Source organism: Centropristis striata, chromosome 18 (assembly GCF_030273125.1).
Source record: "Centropristis striata isolate RG_2023a ecotype Rhode Island chromosome 18, C.striata_1.0, whole genome shotgun sequence".
Lineage (NCBI taxonomy): Eukaryota > Metazoa > Chordata > Actinopteri > Perciformes > Serranidae > Centropristis > Centropristis striata.
Window position 1 is genome coordinate 21,947,714 of NC_081534.1, and position 19,421 is coordinate 21,967,134.

The following is a 19,421-nucleotide window of genomic DNA, read 5'->3' on the forward strand; positions in this document are numbered from 1 at the left end:
CACCTGCCGCAATCAAGAATTCATTCACACACTGATAAGAGCAGCATCCGGAGCAATGTGGGTTTTAGTTTCTTGCCAGAGAATACTTCCACATTTAGGCTGAACAGTGGGCTCTACCAACTGAGCCACAGCTGCCCCTATAACAACAAAAACAGGAGATTTTAACCTGAAGCCGAATTATCTGCAGTTCTCCTCCTCTTGCAACTCAAAGACCTGGTGATTTAAATAAATAAATAAAAATAATAATAATTAAAAAAAAAGGGGGGGGGGGGGGGGGGGGCGCAGGGGTTCTGAGGACACAAAACCAGTAAAAACACTGAATATAGGAGTTTCATACAAAAAAAATCAGTGTTTCTCCAATGTTATTTGGCGGACACCAGATGTTCTGATAACTCTCTGATAACTTAGGATCCAGATGCCCAATAGCTAAAAGCCTTCATCTGGTTAAAATATAATGGTAAAAACAGCAAAAATCTAAAAAGTTCATTATAAAAATGTAGTTAAACTTGTTAATAAAAACAATTTATGACGTCCACAACACTGACGCATAGGTCAAGTAATATATTTTTTTTTACAAGTTTTAATGCAGAAACGTTCATGTAATACCATTCAATCCCTTAAGAAATTATGATAAAGTTGGTCATTGTGTATATTAATGGTAGTATAACAGAAAATAAAAATACATTAACAATACATTGTATTTGTGTAATCTCTGCTGTATTGTTGAAAAAAAATTAAAATATTGTTTTCATGATACAGTTGATAGATTATGTTTTTTAATCTTTACAACACAGAAATCTGTGCTTTATTACCTTATCTTTGATTTGTGTTGGGCTGTAGATATGTTCTTAATGTGCCACTCACTACACTTTAAACAGCTTCTAGATTTTAATTGACCATAATTAAAAAAAAACATTGAAATCTCCAAAAAGGTAGTTATATAGTCCCAATGCATTTGGTTGAATTTGAATGGCACTTTTATTGTGTTCAAGCCATTAACATTATACATTTTAAAATAAATTTGCTGCATGCATGCTGCTTTTTGTCTTAAGTATTTCCATGTTTCCTCCCTGCTCTTAGCTGCCATTACTTCCTTCCATTACTAATGACTGTAATTGCCACTACCTTTCCTGATTACTTGAGTGAACAGCTGCTGTTTTTTAAGCTTTAGGGTATTATTTTAATTCTTGAAACAGATGATTTACATCACTGCACTGAGACGAGATGGATGTGTGCCCTCCATGATTATGTAATTATGTGGCCTACACTCAACACTAATGAGAAGAGGGAAACACAGTGGCAGCCAGAACACTTCACCCTTTTCTATTAATCCCTAATGATTTGTGACAGCTGAAGCATAAACAATGCAACATGAAGCGAGGAGAGAAAAATTCCAGCCCTGAATGACACGTAAACCTTGGTATTGAACAGGCATTGTGTGTGTTGTGAATACAGTTTCGTTTTCATGGAAAAGTTACATAATAATGTTTGGTTTGGTTATTTAAATAGCTGCCTGTTGCAATATGCACATCAACTGCAATATACGTTTAGCATTAGTAGCAGTTATATTTGTGCTATATAGTGATAGTTATATACAAAAAAAGAAAGAAATTGGAATATTTATTCCATATCCTTTATGTCTGATGTCAATTTTCTCCAATAGTTAACTAGTTGGAGTGTCTTTGACTTTACTGGTTGACTAGTTACTCATTTTTGGAACTAGTTAACCAGGAAAAATGATTGTTTTTTTTGTATCTTTTGAGTTTACTAATTACTAAAATTACTACTAAAGAGATACACACATTTCCATAAACTTGTTAACTAATGAGGCTCAAAATTTTAATTAGTCAGTTTACTAGTCATCTTTTGAACCAGTTCAAGACAAAAATGGTCACTGTATACTAGTTGCACAACGTGCTAATAAGGATATACATTAAAGCTTTGTCCACTTGTTACACTAATTACACATACTATCTCCTGCTAGTTATCTATTAAAACTAGTGGAAATATTGATCTGACCTATACATCGTTTCCCTTGACTAGTTAACTAGTGATTATTGTGGCTTTCACAAGTTCACCCAGTTAAGGTTTTGAGCCCCACTAGTTATCTTGTAAGTTTGAAAAGGCTTTCAATAGTAAACTAGTCTTCTTTTTACTTTACTTGTTAACTGGCCTCAGTAGTTGACAAAAGACACTCCAACTAGTTAACTAGTGAGGGTAAGACCCACTTACCCACTTGTAACATTAGTTGGACTCGTTTTGATCGTACTAGTTCACTAATCATACACACAGTCTCCTACTAGTTAACTAGTCAAAATGTATCTCACGAGTGTACCTAGTGGTGAAGTGGACTAATTAACTGAGCCCTGTTTGTATAACTGGTAAGGCCAAAGGGGGCTTATACTACTTAACTAGTCAGATTGTTCCTTAACTAGTTAACTAGTAATTGTTGGGGCTTTTACTTGTTCAACCAGTAAATATTTTGAGCTATATGTCAGAAAAGGGCTTGTTAACTAGTCTGCTTTTATTAACTGTGATTATTTGGGCTTTCACTAGTTCAACTAGTAAACAGTTTAAGCCTCACTAGTTGACTTGTAAGATAAAAAAGGCCCTAACTTGTTAGCTTAATTTTTTTCATCAGTAGTTGAAAACAATATGTGAAATTAGTCAACTAGTAGAGCCAAATGACACTCCAACTCGTTACGTAGTAAGGGCAAGAATGTATACTTATTGTAGTTAATTTGTAAAACTGTATCTCATAAGTGTAACTAGTTGACATATTGGACTACAATAGTTAACTAGTAAACAGTTTGAGCCCTAGTATAACCGGTAAGGTCAAAAGGGGCTTATACGAGTTTACTAGTCAGATGAGCATTCTGACTTTCACTAGTTAAACCAGTCAACATTTTGAGCCTCACAAGTTTACTTTTAAGTTCAAAAGGCTTAAACTTGCTAACTATTGATTTTCTTCCATTACTAGTTACCTAGTTGAAAGCAATGTGTAACTAGTCAACTAGCAGAGTGAAAAGACACTCAAACTAGTCAATTAAAAACTAGTTAACTAGCTAAAGAAACTGACAGCTGACATGAAGGCTATGTAATAAACGATTTGCAGTGTAACCAATGGACATTTTGGTCTGTATTTGGTAACTAGTAAACATTTTGAACCTTAATTATTAACTATTAAGATAAAAAATGAACCCAACTAGTGACAATAGTAAACATTAAGCCTTCACTAGTTAACGAGTGAAGTCAAAACAGAACCCAAACAGTGTAACTAGTGAATTAGTCATTTTTGCCTTGACAAGTTTTAGCTTACTCATTAGTCAACTAGCGGAGGAAACTGACATCTGATATCAAAGGTGTGAAATAAATTCTCAAACAGCTTTACATTGTAGTAGCAAGAGTAGTAGTGGTGGTGTTGGGAGTCGAAGTAAAAAACAAAACAATTAAACAAACCAAAAAAATGTAGAAGTAACAGCAGTAGTAGGGTTGTATGTAGTGATTGCACAAGTAGCATATTTGGCTGTTTGTGTTATGAATTAAGTTTTCATGTGAATGTATCAAAACATGTGGCATGTACGTATCTTTGCCACGGAATCTCTGACATGGAAAAAAACAGTACAGGTTCAGTCGTCACTCTACCCGCGGGGCTCTCACCTTTATACTCCCTAATACAGTTTAGTGTACTGCAGTGCCCTATTTTTCTCAGCTTTCTGTGGTTAACATCATATTGAGTCAAGTTTCTGCTTTCCTCCACTAAAGGTCTCGTAACGCCCACATTCAGTGCCGCCTGTGATCAAAACAAATCTGTTTTCAAGCGCACAGCCTTGTTTCGCTTGTAAAATGTATAAGTACACAAATAGATGTGTAGAGGTGGCAAAAGATGGCAACCCCACACCACAACAATAAACAATAAAATTGTATTACTAACTATGTATTAACCACTGTCATATTAGCAGGAAATGCTAATGCAAATGAGTGATGTACAGCATTTACTTTGTTTGTTACCTTTTGACTTCTTTACACAGGAAGTGGTCCCTGCATCCGTGTGTTATACTCAGAACTGTAATGTGTTGAAACAGAACTAGAAAAGCCACGAGGTGAGAAGGCAGCAGCTTTAAGAGTGTCATTACCTCGAGGTTGACATTTTATTCTTAACCTTGGAAAGCACAGATTTCTAAATACAAGATCCATTTAGCTATTGGTTGTACAAACAATTCCAAGGTCAGGAATTTATTTTTCAGTCAGAATGAATGAGAAGTCCTTCAAGTGCTCAGAAAATTTGTAAATTAATATATCAATGATACAATGAACATTTCAACAACAGGGCAAACACCATCTGCTGAAGTAGCCACCGTACTATAATTCCATCTTAAATGTTGTGTAGGCTAGCAGAAGTGGTTGCATTAAAAGAGAAGTAGTCAAGTAAAGAACAAACGCCTTAAGTACACTCATGTTCACTGAGTTATTGTTGACCTACTTAGTTATATCCACTAGTAGTAGTAATATTCATGAAATACTGTATGTAGTAGTTGCAGTAGAAGGAAAAACTGTACTTGTAAAAGTAGCACTGAATATAACAGCTAGTGCGTCAAATTCCAGTATTATTGGTAGTAGTAAAAATGACTACCCCTCTGTAATATATGGGCTCCTGGAAAAAAAAAAATGCCAGTTTAAACTGTTAAACTCATCAACAGCATTGTTGAAAATATTGAAAACAAGATGCATTATGGTCTGACAACAGACATACATCTGCAGCAACACTGGCGCAGAGCCAGTGTGTGTGTGTGTGTGTGTGTGTGTGTGTAAATACTCTTGTTAACATTTCAATAAGGTATTTATTTATTTTTTAAATAAATATTTTTATTGACAAAAAAGTACAAAGTAAACAGTGTCAGCACATGCATATTATAAATGACACAAGAGATTTAAAAAATATGATAAATATATCAATATTTTTTATTTTTTAATAAAAAATCAAGTTTTTTTTAACATCTGTTTGTAAAGGAAGTGACGCAACGGCCGTTAGATTAAACATCCTGGAGACAGTTGCTACAACCGTTCGTTAACTACCCTCCTCTCGGTTGTGTTGATAGTCTGCCCGCTACCAAACATTAACTATTACTGGCAAAATACGGTACCTGACGGTTTTTGGATAGCTGGTGATAAAACAATGGCGGTTGCTTCAGGCAGCAAGACAGATGAGAGCGGATATTACATCTTCTCAAGTCGCCCCAGAGTGGTTGAGGTGCGCTCCAAGAAAAGAGAGCCTCCGGCTGAGAAGTACGTTTGTTGCTAATGTTTGCTAACAGGTGCTAACGTTGCTACACTGCAACTAACTGATATTACTTACATAACTGATTACTCAGATAAACAACGTTACAGACTACTGAAGGGTGAAATGGAGATATAAACTGTTTAACAGTGGTGGAATGTAACTAAGTACATTTACTCAGGTACTGTACTTAAGTACCATTTTGAGGTGACTTATATGTACTTTACTTGAGTATTTCCGTTATATGTAACTTTATACTAACACTCCACTTCATTTTGAGGCAACTATTGGACTTTGTGCTCCACAATATTTAGTTGACAGTTTGAGTGTGCTGTCACTTTTAACATTGAAGGAAATAGTTGATTTGATTTTTAATTACCTCTGTGGCTCCAACAGGTCTCTTAATGAACACTTATGTAAGCCGGGTGCTAATGAGTCATGATGAACATTCACTCAAATATTCAGGGGAAAAACGTTAATTCAAATCAATGTTTGGTTCAAACAAGGACAAATAGACCTGATGACTAAATGAAGAAATGTTTATTTGATTTTGATTTGAAATGCTAATGTAGCTTGTATGGACAATGGCAAAAAAGCGACAAAGTACTCATTTACCACCTTGTACCACATTTCAGAGGCAAATATTTTACTTTCTACTGCATTTATTTCCCATCTTAAGTTACTAGGTAGCTTGATTTTGCATTGAAAACACATTCTTTTTTAAAATATGATACATTGCTATATATTACACCAACCATTAGTATAGACAGTTAATTGGGTTTGACCTTAACAAGCTGCAACATTAAAATGCAATATCATTATTATTATTATTATCATTTAATTATTGTTGGACATTAAACAGTCCAATGCAGATCTTTTACTTGTAATTGGACATTTTACTCTGTAGTATCACTATTTTTACTTAAGTAAATATTCTCAGTTCTTATTCCACCACTGTGTCAGAATGAAAATCTCTAATGCCACTTTATTCAGTTTTCCAATACCAGCTCAACATAGCTGACCTAGACACTTATTAGCATCAACAGCATAAGACCGTTGATGCTAATAAGTGTCTAGGTCAGCTACTAATGAGCTGGCTGCATGACTGCACTGTGTTTTCCTTGACAATATAGACCAAACAGTCATTATGGAAACATGAGCTATGACCGCCGCATTGTGAGAGGAAACACATATGCCCAACGCATCATACCCACTGTAAGTATGAAACATCCAGTTTACTGTGCGTTATGCCTGGAAGGGTTTGCCTTTCTTTTTCCTATTTTATCAATTATTTAATTTAACAGACCGCTCAGCCAGACCCTTATGAAATACAAAGACAGCAGGAGCTCAGAAGGAGAGCCATTGCTCGAAAACAAGCCAGAGAGCAGTTCAGACTGCAGACTCCTGATGCCGTGCAGGGCAGAAAACACACTGAGGTGCAGACAGGTAATGAGTTTCCCTTGACCTCTTCAGATGACCTGTACTATATTCAATTCATTGTGAGTTTGTCAAATGCTGCCGGAAACCAAAGCTGTTTTGTACTCTTGACCTTCAGAGCTTTATCTGGAAGAATTAAGTGATGTTATAGCGGCTACAGATGTCCAGTGCCAGACTGAAGCTTTCCTCGACAGACCAGCAACCCCACTCTTCATTCCTGCAAAATCTGGCAAAGATGTTGAAACACAGATAGAGGAGGGAGAGGTGAGTAATCCAAGCAGGAGGTCTGGACACGCTTCTCACACTTAAAAGCCTTGAAATAATACTAATAAAAAACATATTAGACCTCATTAAGACATTTTTTATGGAAAATTCCTCAGATTCTACACATAAAGTTAAGTTTACAGTTATATAATGTGTTCTTTTCCACTGAGAGACCATTTTTTGGCCTTGACCTAGAGACTTAAAGTCAGGATGTGTTGGTCACCCTATGTTATTTTTCTGTCTCTTGAGAATCCCCTTACTTTATGGAGGTACAGTAATAAATAGGTGGATGCCACTTTTAAATTGTTATTGTCGTATACATAGATTGTATATAAAGATGGATGACGTGGCTGCACAGAAGTGAAACCAAAATATCCCCGATATGGGGATTTTCATCTTGTGATGGTGATGTAATTTAGAGGCAGAGTCCGTGCAGGAGTGATAGGGCCATGAAGCTGCAGTATCAAAGTCCCAATCCAGAGTCAATCCCAGCTGTTAATCATGACTGTACACCTTCTTTTTATAGCATCAGATAACTAATTAAAACCAAACTAATCAAAAACATGACCAATTGAACAAACATCAGTGTGCTTAGAACTACCTAAAAGGAGAGAAACAATCTAACGGAAAATGTATTTGACATGTACTTACATCGCTAATATGAAGGGGGCGGGGCTTATGATTTATACTGCAGCCATCCACCAGGGGGCGATCAAGCTGTACTGGTTTCATTTTTGAGGAGCTGTCATGTCTTCATGTTGTGTTTATTGTAAACAACATGTCCAATGCCTGCAGGTTTGATTAAATAAAATCTAATGTTTTTAAATGCTGATCCACTTATTACTTTTATCCTCTGCAGTTGTTTGACTTTGACACAGAGGTGCAGCCAATCTTGGAGTACCTGGTGGGTAAGGTGATGGAACAGTCTCTGGAGGAGGTGAGGGAGGAGGAGGAGCTGGCCTGTCTGAAGGCGCAGATTTGGTCCAACAAGGTGCTCCGAGACCAGGAGCTGGCAGAGGCGCAGCGGCTTCAGGAGCAGGAGAGACGCCACACTGAGGAGAAAGTACGTAAATTAAATGGAAAATGGTAAATGGACTGCACTTAAATAGCGCTTTTCTAGGCTTTTGCAACCACTCAAAGCACATTACACTACAGACGAAGGTCATTCACCCATTCACACTGGTGGCAGAGGCTAACCTAAACGGTGAATTCATTCATACGTCAGGGAACGCAGCATCCGGAGCAATTTGCAGTTCAGTATCTTGCCCAAGGATACTTCAAAATGTAGGCTGCCATGGTCAGAGATAGAATCACCAATCAGGTGACCTCTCTACCAACTGAGCCACAGCTGCCCGGGAAATTATAGAACATTCCTTTTACAAAACGGGAAAACCAGGGGAATTATCTTGCAAGGTTAGAACAGTAACGGTCCTTTCACAGGAGATATTATTTGTATTCAAGTGTTTTCTCTGTGCTCTTATTACTGGTGTGCTTGGAACAAGGTCATGTCATGTAGCCAGTCAGAATGAAAGAACAATGAGTGCAGCAAAAATATCTTTTAAAGTAAAAAAAAAAATCTGCTGCAAAATTGAATGGATTTGTCTTTGGGACATGCAAGTTTCATGAAAATTGAGCTAGTAGTGTGGTAAACAGACAAACCAAACCAAAAACAAGACCTCCTGAGCGGAGGTTATATGAAAGCAGTTGATGTTTGTTTGCATATATGGCCATGGAGACACAGTTTCCAGTCAAATCTGATCAAACTATAACCGGCTTTTTTTTTAACGAAGCAGATTAGCTGCGGTTTTGGGCTTTTTTTTTAAAACTATAACTAAGTATGCTTTTTATCTATTTCTTGGTACAAGAGTTTTTAAGCGCTTTATATCAGTGAAGCTCCAGTGTGATGTTGCTGTGCTTTTTAGGAATAATCTTATTAAATGATCAGTTTTTAAATCTTATCCTAGTCTGTGTTGCTGTGTGCTTATGGCTGTGGTGTTTCTGCTTTGCATTTCCTAGAAACCACTTCTTAATCAAACTGTGTCAATACTATGACTACCCTTTTTGTGTATATTTTTCAACTTAAGTCTCTGTAGGTTGTGCTCTCTTATTTGTTAAAAAATGGACGGTTATAACAACTGAATTCTTCTAATTATGTCCAGAAAAATCTGGTTGCACCAGTCTTAAAAAAGCATCTGGTGCTAGAGGCATTTTTTTTAAAGAACAATCACATGTCAAATGTTTAGCACAGCAGGTTTGATAAATGGAATATACTGTGAAACTTTATTTTTGCTCACCTCAGGAGCGTAGAATTTCCCAGGAGAAGGAGGTGCTGAAGAATGAGCGAGAGGTTGCAGAGAAGATTGCTGCCCGGGCGTTCACACAGGAGTACCTGGCTGACCTGCTTCCTTCATGTTTCAACTCACTGAGAATCAACGGCTATTTTTATGACCCCGTGGAGAAAGGTCAGCCTTCCTTTGCTGCGCTGCTCTGCAGCATTCAAACTCAGCTTTTTCCCTTTCTGACACACGAGGGCGTCACTGCACACAGCAGCATTTAGTCAGATCGGCAGTGTGATCTCTAATAGTAACAGATGAGCTCACTCATATGAAGGTTTTGAAATGAGTGTTTAACCTTTCATCATAATTTGTGGTTGCTGATTCCCAGATATTGAGACTCATTTCTTCCCGTGGCTGATGGAAGAGGTTCACAACAATTTGGAGAAGAGATACACAGCAAGAGCGCTGCTGGACAGTAAGTGGATACAGCTTTATTTATTTCTTTTAGAGTCGAGGTTCTCAGTTGTTTTTCAGCCAAGGCTCCTCTTGAAAGAAGGTTTGTGAATACCTGCTTTCTTAAATGATTCATGCTTGTTTGACCTTTTTTGTGTTAAGTGTTACACAAATCCTACGCAGCAACCAGCTAACTTCTTACTTACCATAAACACACCATCATTCAGCATCAGTATTTATTTTTTTATCACTTCAGTGTACACTACCAGCACAAAGCAGTACAAAGACTGTGCTAGCCACAACAAAACACACATTATTTGATTGAAAAGCAGCAGGGAGGAGACCTGAAATTGTCAGATATAGGTCACTTCAAATCCTTATCAACTAGTTACAGGGTAAAAGGCTGTCAGCGCCCCAAATCCACTACTACTGCCTATCTACTTGTAACTCTTTTTGAGCTTTCCTACCAATGTAGGAAGTCCTCCTCCAGGGGTCATCAGGTCATAGACATTGTTGGGGTGCCATCTAGTGGTTCTCTTTAAACACTACAGGGTAAATTGAATGTCAATAAACTGTTCACAGAAACATCTTCATCTTGTGTCTCTCTCTCCTTCAGATATCATCCTTGATGTCGCCGAAAAGAGACTGGACATGTTCAAAGAGCCAGAGACTCAGTGAAAGGACAAGGTCATGAATGTGCTTATACTTACTTAAATAAAAACATTTTCTCACTGATTTAACCACCAGGAGTTGTCTCTTTGAGAACATATTACCATATGCAGATTGTGAGACAATGGACGTGGACATAGACATGCAAAACGCCTACATAGGACCAGCAAACACAGATTTTAAAGTTGTTTAACTTCTTTGTTGTTGTTTTGTATCACTTTGTACTTGTTTTGGCCTTTTTGTAATGATTTGGATTTTTTTTTGCCACTTTTTGTTGTCCTTTTGTGTCTCTTTGTTGTTGTTTTTTGTTTCTTGTTGGTATTTTGCACACTATTGCACTTTTTGAAGAAAAGATTGTTGAAAAATTGTGAAGTCTTTCTATTAAAGTTGACCATAACACTCAGTCTTTAGTGTTTAAACTTGATTTTGTTTTGTGCAAAATAACTTTCAGGATTTAATTGGAAGTTACCCTGACTTTATCCTTCAGGTTGGTAAATCAGAACTTTACTGCAGTTTATACATTAAGAATTATAAGATATTTCATTGAGCTTGACGGTTCATTTCCAACCTTGGGCTGTTTTACAAAAATAAAATCTCTTTACTTCAAAAGCATCTATCCGCATGTTGTGGCCTTTAGTAACAGAGGAGACTTTAATTAGTTTTAAGTCTACTTCTAATAAATGTGGCTGCTCCATCATGTTTTCTGCTGCGACTTTGAAGAAAAAAAAAAGTTGTCCTAGTGTTTTATCATTGACCTTATTGGCCTCATTTTGTGATAGCCAGGCAAAACAATCTTTTTCTTTTAAGCAATGGAGCGTATTTGTCCATTTGACCACTTATCAGAAGAGAGTTCCTGCCTGTTGCCGGCTTTTAAAGCACCTAACTCCGTTTAATCTTAAAAACAAGGAGATATCAGTCACAGAAGAGGTGAACAACAGGTTTAAAGGAACTCCAAATATTTAAAGGGCCATTCAAAGTGCCTTCTTGTGAATTGTATTGTATATTTGCATGTGGCATTGCACGGTACACAGTTCATCAGGACACCGTAATAGGCAAATTAAACAATGTTTTGCATTAGCCAGACCGGCTCCATGTTATATGGTAAATATAACTACCTGTTAAAACAAAAACAATAAGGATATTTAAGCTGTTTTTCAAGTTAAAAAAACAACAACCTCAAAGCAGGGGGATTTTCCTAAGTGTGTACTTTTCCCATCAATTACCAAACCTTAAATTTGTTGAGAAAGACATTTTTTAACGTTTAACTTTATATTTTTATTTTCAATAGGCTCTAAAGCTATTATAGTTTAAAAGAAGGGCTGGTTATAATGGTAGTGGTGACAATGGCCCGTTAAGTATTACAAAGTGGTAGGTAGTACCGTCACATCACTCCGGTTTCGCATTATGGTGAGAAGTAGGTCTAACCTCTGATATATACGGCTCTATTTTAATCCCGTCACCTGATTGGCCGGCTCACCTATGACGCCACCCCTGCTGGCTCTCTGCAGGGCGGAGGACGCGCACTTCCCCTGTGAACTACTGTGAGATCAAAAAAAGTTTGTGCGGTGAGGCATCGGTGACACCTCAGCCTTTACGCAGCTGATGCATGAGGATTATATTTATTTATCCGGAGTCATAGATTGTATTAACATCTATTCCTTCAAATAATTGTGTTCTCATTCATTTAGATATCGCAGCTAAACTGACTTACACAAATAAAAGCTTCATTGTTTCTTTAGACAAAATACTTTTCAGCCAAATTAAAAGTGTGATTCATACACATATACGATGAGCAATGAATTTGATTTAGGAAGAAGGACATGGACATTATAGGCTGCATTTGTGTGTATATTATTGTATATTCTAACTTTACTCTTGTTATCATTATGACTCGGTTTTATTTCCCATCTTATTTTCGGTAACTATGACAATTTATCCCTTCTATCCTATGTCTTATGGCAAACAATTTATTTATTTAGTACATTTGCTGCAATTCTTGAATGAAAGAAGGCTGTGTACAATATGATTATCATTAATAATAATAATAATAATAATAATAATAATAATAATAATAATGAAGATGATTTTTATTGTTCTTCATTAGACTTTTTATTATACGTTCTGTGTTTTAAGTTTTTTTTTATTTATTTTTTGGGGGTTTTTTTTGCTTTTAGCTTAAAATAGGAACTTACGAATAAAAACAGCTGAAATGTTTAAGGCAATAATATTACACGTTTTTGAACTTGTGTAATTAAATGTAAGCTAAATATCAGTGATTAACAGTATGGAAGATAGTGATATTTGGGACATACTAATTGGTTCATATGCTGTTGGTATGGATCTTTAAAATGAAAAAATTACAACCAGTCACCACCATTATTGATATGTTTTAAAGAGACAGATGTACAGAAACATACATTTATTCGTGAAATAAAAACATGCGACCAGCAGAGGACTTTTATTTTGAAGGAAAATAAAGACATTTACAGTATAAATCCCCCGTCCACACACAAAGACGTTATACCCTTGATCCTCTTGACCTCTTTAAATGTATGAGCACCTAAACCCAGATTTCAGTGATGCAAGACTTAAAGTTTCCATGCCAAAAACCTCCAAACACACAATTTTCTGCAAGATGTGGCTCTGGATAAAATCTACCAAATGCCCTGCTGTAGGTGGGGGAAATACCGGGTTAAAATGCCCCCTTTACCTAATGTCTTTTGCGGGGAAGCCCCTCACAGTCGCCTGCAGGTCCCTTGGTCGTGAAGCTCCTCAGCCTACCGGTGACAGCAGGAACAGGCTCACCACAGTGGGATGGATGAGCGCCATATTGCGCCGGACTGAACAGAGGAAGGGGAAATTTGCGGCTTCGGACAATCACCTCATCTCCAAACCTCATCAGCTGCGGTAAGACTTCAAACACGAACACAACTTGTATGTTATATTGACTGCAGCCTGCAGCAGAGCGAGGTCAAAGCTGTCCAAAAACACACTTGTCACACTTTTTTTGACCGCGTACTTTTTGCTGCTCTGCACAAAGGAGACAAATCTCACAACAGGTGTCTGTGGGATTACAGGCAGGATGACTGCTGCACAGAGGAAGCTGCTGCAACAAGGGGCATTGTTATTATTACAGTATGAGTTTAAACACCCTGGGGTTGAACCTGTTAACAGTTTTACGATTTGTTTTAATGTGAAACATGCTGTGGGCGCGATCAAAGAGGTGGAATTTCTCGTTTGCTGGGCTTGAATCATTCCACTGTCGCTGTGGGTGTGTTCCCATAACATAGACGTGGAAATGAACCCTGAAAATCCTCACTTTATTACAATACATCTAATAACCTCCAAATGTTGTTCGCAACCGGGGTAGTGACCCTGACCACCTGCGGTGTAATGCAACATTGTTTCTTTACCTCTTAAAGCGACTTTATTGAGCGATAGAGACTAGAAGTGGTGAAAATGGCTTCCATTAATCTGAATTAGGGTGAGGGTTTGTTAGCAACGGAATGCGTCAAAATAAAAGACTAAAAAGGGGCAAGGGTGGGGACTATAACTTTATCATAGCCAGTGGGTGAGGCACATTGAGGACCATATTTAACCTGCCTGGCGTGTACATGATTCAACAAGGTCAAGTTGGAACAGAACTGACGAACTTCCGCTGTTAAATTTCAGAATAAAATCATTTAGGGGAACAGTTTGGTCTACATTACTAAAAGAGAAGATAAATAAATTGTACTTGGTGTTTTCACAGTATTAGTTTTATTACTTGTAGATTTTTGGTTATTGGAAAGTTATGCATTTCATCAGGGTTGTTCTCAGAAGTACTGAAGAAATATTTTTGTTTATTTGTATTTGCATTCATTACTCAGTTGACTTGATTTTTTAAATTATTCATGTTAAGTCATATTGTGATAAAAGATGACAAACATTTATTTTTTTTCGCGTCTCAAATGTGTGGATTGCTGCTGCTTTCTGTGCTAAATGATAATGTAAATAGATGTAGTTTGGGTTTTGGACTGTTGGACGACACTTAAAAACATGTAGTCATGGGCTGAATGTTTTTTTCCAGATATTTTTCACTACATTCAGATGGACTATTGATTATTCAATTCATCAATTATATATGTTATGGACTAAATCAAATTTAAAATGCCTAAAATTATAAACTAACCTAAAATGTCTAACCATCTCTTGTAACAGCTCAATTTCTCTGTTTTCTATTATCGTATATTTAAATTTTGTTAAGGTTATTAATTAGGCTCCAACTTATAATTAAATTTTTTACCAACTAACCAATCTGTAGATTTTTTTCTTGAGTAGTTGATTATTCGTTTGGTTAAACATTACAAAACATTGAGAAAAGCCAATTAAAAATTCCTAAAGCCTAAAGTGATGTCATCAAATCGCTTATTCTGTGCAAGCAACATTTCCAAACCCCAAAATATTAAATTTACTATAATGTAAGACCAACTGATATAAGTGGGAATGGGCCAGTACTTCAGAATTGATGACTCTAAATTGCCCGGAGGAGTGAATGACAGCGTGAATGGTTGTCTGTCTGTATGTATCAGCCCTGCGATAGGCTGATGACCTGTCCAGGGTGTACCCCGCCTCCTGCCCAATGTCAGTTGGGATCGGCTTCACACACACCCCGCAACCCGAATTCGGGTAAGTAGTTATGGATAATGAATGGATTAATTAATTAATTATAACATAAGACCAAGTAAGGCAGCAAATTCTCATTTATTATCAAATCATCAACATTTAAAAAACGTCAAAAGGCTAAAATTACTCAAATAAAGGGTTGCCATAGTCAAGATTTGGGAAATAATTTTGAAGAATTCTAAATTCTTTAATTTTTTTCTCACCAATGACCATTATGTGAGCAGCAGACTCGTGCTCTTATTTTGAAGTTCGGCCCGGGTATCTTCCGGTGTGGTGCTACCTAGCCGCCGGTAGCTTGCCGGTCGTCGGGTGATTCATCCTGATGACTGTCGCCCGCAGGAGTGCCGAGCTGCTCTCACCGGGTTTAAGTAACACCGAAGTGGCTGAAACTCGTTTCTCCTCTTTCTCTCTTTCCAGGAAGGCACACGGAGCACTGGTTCCCTTCTTTGGAAACTCTTTTTATATTTAACAGCTCCTCGCACAGGGCAAGGAAAAGGACCGGAAAATGCCTAAAGCGGTAAGAAACGTTTATTTTAATTTTATTTATTGATATTTTCAGTCACTGCTTGTTCTGTCTCTGCTTTATATGCGGTCAAGCTTAAATGAAACACGACAGGTGACGTTAATGGACGATGAAACGCCCTGATATTAGTGTAATTCTCTGTTTGAGGAAGTATTTTCTTGTCTTTTCTTATTAAAATCTAGCTAATTTAAATTATAGTTACAGTACTTAACGTTTTGGGTCTACTGTGAATTCTTGTGGTTAACGTTAATTGAGTGTTAGCATACTGATGCTAGTACTTTATCTGTATTTGGTGTGGACATGAGTGAGCCTTTGAATCAGAATTGATTTGTTGAAGTCTGAGAATGGCTTTTAACTATGTGACTTTTTTTTTTTTTTTTTGCTAACTTCGAGAAATCTTTAAATAATTTCCTGGGAGTGACACAAGTTAAAGTGATGCTGTCATATAGTTGTTTCCCCAACTTCCAAACTGAGTGAAACATTACACTGACATGTCAATTTAATTACATGTATTTAAGTTGTCACTTCATTTAAACTGTCAATGAGCCGGAAAGAAACAACACTGGGCTGTAGACTAAACAGGATCACGTTTATAGACTGAATTACAACCAGAGCAATGTCATTTCTCACTGGACTGATTATGTATGCATGTATAGGTTTTATCATTGAACATAGGGTTAGTGTTAAAGGGCGATGCTGCTAAAATCACATGCTCTTCTCATATCCCGAGGGTGTCCCTTATGTTTCCATGAACATCATCCACTTGGAGAAGAATTATGATATTTATATTCCAGACATGGACAGTTAACCACTGTTTTAATGTGCTTACAGTATTAGCAGTCATAGTCACAGGATCTTTATATTTCACGTCATTCTTTACAGTATTGTACACTTATGTAAAATCATAAAGAAGGGGGGACGGAAAATGTTTATATCCTCAGGAGCCGGTAATGAACAATACAGGCTTCTTTCTTCCTCTCTAGAAGTTTTTTTCCAGGGTAAAATTTGAGTTTGCTTCCCACGTTAATGTTGGGTTCCCATAGTCGTCTTGGTAAAAATATGAAATGGTGATTTACAGTATTTAGTATATAATGACTTTTACACTGTCAAAAAAGCCAAACAAACACACAAAAAGGACATTATTTGATGAAGACGTCCAATATATTGGAACAGGTTTTACTCTCAATTATTCTTGACTCGTTTTGCCCCACCCCAGCTATTAACATACTGTACAGTTGCACATGGAGCATGTCCCTCCCTCAGCTGGCTGTCGGAAATTTCTAGCGTTACCAGCCTATGTGTGTCATACAGTATCAGAGAAATGTGATGGGAAAGATTTAGACATAGCATAGAAGGTAGAATAGGAAGTTCAGAGACGACTAAAACAAACAGGCTATTAGGTTAGATAAGTAACAATTGTATTAAAATGGAAATTTTGGTACACTGAAGCATAAATTGGTGCTAAGATGCAGCTCAGATCATGACGGAGTCAGGTTGCTGTTGAACAGAGCAGCGTATTGTGATGACAGTGCCTAAACCCCGGTCAGTGTCATAAAGTGTGTTGTCGGTTTGTTTAGAATGGCCTCATGGTTGTCATGAGCGCCGCTGTGGAAATGACATCATTACTGTCTGATAGTGGCGGCACACTGAGACCAGCTGCCACAAAAACCTCCTTTTTGGATGTTAGTGTCAGACCTTTTTTTCCATGATATCAAGAAACAAATTTGAGCCTTGACATGTAATTTTACTGAATCTTCAATATATGGCCTCATGACTGTCAACAGCCTTTGCAACATACTGTAGCAAAAAAAAAGGACACTAAGTCTGTTTTAATGAAGTTGCCGCTTTGATGTGATAAGCTTCGTCCACTCTAAATAATCCTGCAAATGCTGAGTTTCACTTTCAGCCTTGGTGAGATATGTGAATAGGGGTTAAAGTAAGGCAGGGGCTGGTGGGATGATATGAAGTCAGAGAAGCCTTATGTATCTTTAGTGCTAAAACTAACAGTTATTTTCATTAGTGATTCATCTGTTGATTATTTCCTTGAGTAATCCTTAAATCATTTAGTCCATAGATTGGTAAAAAGAAAATTGTGAAAAAAACCCTCAGTGATGCCTTCAATTTGCTTGTTTGGTACAAAATCCATGTATATGACAGAAAATGTTCACATTTGGGAAATTATTCAGCTTTTTGGCTTGAAAAATGACTAACACTATCAAAATAGTTGCTTGATTAAGTAATTAATTGTTGCGACTCCAGTTTAATCTCCTTCCCACTTCTTTAGTATCATATTAAACACAATATATAAGTGGAAAATAGATAATAAATACATTAATTTATGTCTAACCTTCTCATATATTATAATACTAGACCTGCTGTGGTAATCTGTGTTATCTTTGTTGCGTGCTGGCCCCTTGTCGTTTTGCTAACGCCCACTTTCATCAGATAAACTATAATTTCTAAAATACAAGCGTGTTATCAACACTGGGGGCTATTTCAGATTTCAACCCAAATGATGATTATCTTTCTTTTTTTTAACATATTCGTGGTAACACCGGAAATTTCCTCACCATGACGTCCAGAGATAAAAAACCCAGAACCCCTTCATGAGTCACAGTTTGCTTGTACTTACAATATCATAGTAACACTAATTTTCACCGGACACCAAATAGTTCATTCTGGGTGTAAGATATCTGCCATATACTGTCACCTCATGTCTTATATTTGAATCCAGCTTCCTCACTCCATGTCTCTTTCTCCTGACCTTGCCGGTCCTTCCTCACCACTATTTGTTCTCTAATAAAATGCAAACTTCGCTGACATGAAACGAGGTTGAGCCGTCATGAAAACCTAATATAAACTTATGGCCGAGTTGAGGGATTTATCTGTAATGTGTAGTTCCTGAAAAGCAAAGAGAATAAAAGTGCTAACTTGCCTTACATTTGATGCTAACTGGCACAGAAACCCACAGGCAGACTGAATTATTTCAGTTCAGATACTTGGCATGAAACCAAACATTCCAACGTTGTTTGAAAAAGAGAAACTTTTCTGACTGAGGACCAAGACGCCCAGTGGCAGGACGTTGGACCAGATTTGAGGAGTAGTTAAGGCTGCTGTATGAGCGCTTGTGTGACTCATGTTTCACTTATCTGAATGACACATTGTCAGAAGTAAAGGATAACGCTCCTTGGCTCTCCCAGAATCCTGTTTCTTGCAGTCACAGCCTTAATGACACAAAACCATACAAGGCGTGGCCACGATCAACATGGATGGGTGTTTTCCTTTTCATGTCCAATCCCATTGTTAGTATTTGTTCCTTTAAATAATTGATAACTCTGTCATGCGTGGAACGCCCTCGAGACCTGATTCACAGATTTTAAAAGTCCTTGAAGCCTCATTTTTCAATTACGTTTATGTACGTTATGCTGACCGAGCCTGTTGGAAATACACTAACAACGTATGTCACTTCCTAAAACCTAAATAAAGGACACAATGGGCCTGTTCTCTCCATCCTTGTCCGCCTTGTCCAGACTCACATAATAGCAGTTGTTTATGGTTATATTACCTTCAGACCATTTCAGTGAAGTCTCCATGGTGATTCTTGTAAAGTCATTCAAACTATGCAGAGGGTTAAATATTGAATGGTCTTCTCTGAAGAATGCAGTGCAACCTTTTCACAGTTTAACTACCGAGGTGATGACCGCCTCGTTTCTTTAACTTGACTCCTTAACCTCTGCATTGAAATGTCTGGAGACAGGATGTCCAGGTCATATCATATGGGACAGGGAAGGGCGTGTTAGAGCGAGGAAATATTTGACATTCTTAAGGAATGGCTTGATTTCTGTCAATTGATTAA

At 37.3% G+C, this 19,421-nt stretch overlaps 2 protein-coding genes across 4 annotated transcripts in view; both read left to right on the top strand.

Annotated features, from left to right (window-relative positions):
* Positions 1–5,057: 5,057 nt before the first annotated feature.
* Positions 5,058–11,176, top strand: rsph3 (radial spoke head 3). The gene is made up of 8 exons (XM_059356269.1): positions 5,058–5,286; positions 6,412–6,493; positions 6,583–6,724; positions 6,834–6,979; positions 7,839–8,042; positions 9,279–9,441; positions 9,644–9,730; positions 10,325–11,176. The coding sequence occupies exons 1-8, from the start codon at positions 5,177–5,179 to the stop codon at positions 10,384–10,386; spliced, it is 996 nt and encodes a 331-aa protein (XP_059212252.1). The 5' UTR covers positions 5,058–5,176; the 3' UTR covers positions 10,387–11,176.
* Positions 11,177–13,166: 1,990 nt separating this feature from the next.
* ezrb (ezrin b) overlaps positions 13,167–19,421 on the top strand; it is a 40,707-nt gene continuing 34,452 nt past the window's right edge. The window contains exons 1-3 of one of the 3 annotated variants that reach the window (XM_059356264.1): positions 13,234–13,284; positions 14,949–15,045; positions 15,460–15,559. In XM_059356264.1, the coding sequence (XP_059212247.1) occupies positions 15,548–15,559 (12 nt within the window). In that variant the 5' untranslated portion in view covers positions 13,234–13,284; positions 14,949–15,045; positions 15,460–15,547. Of the gene's footprint in view, positions 13,285–14,243; positions 15,046–15,459; positions 15,560–19,421 lie in introns of those variants that run through there. The other 2 variants (XM_059356263.1, XM_059356265.1) reach the window with 2 other exon arrangements.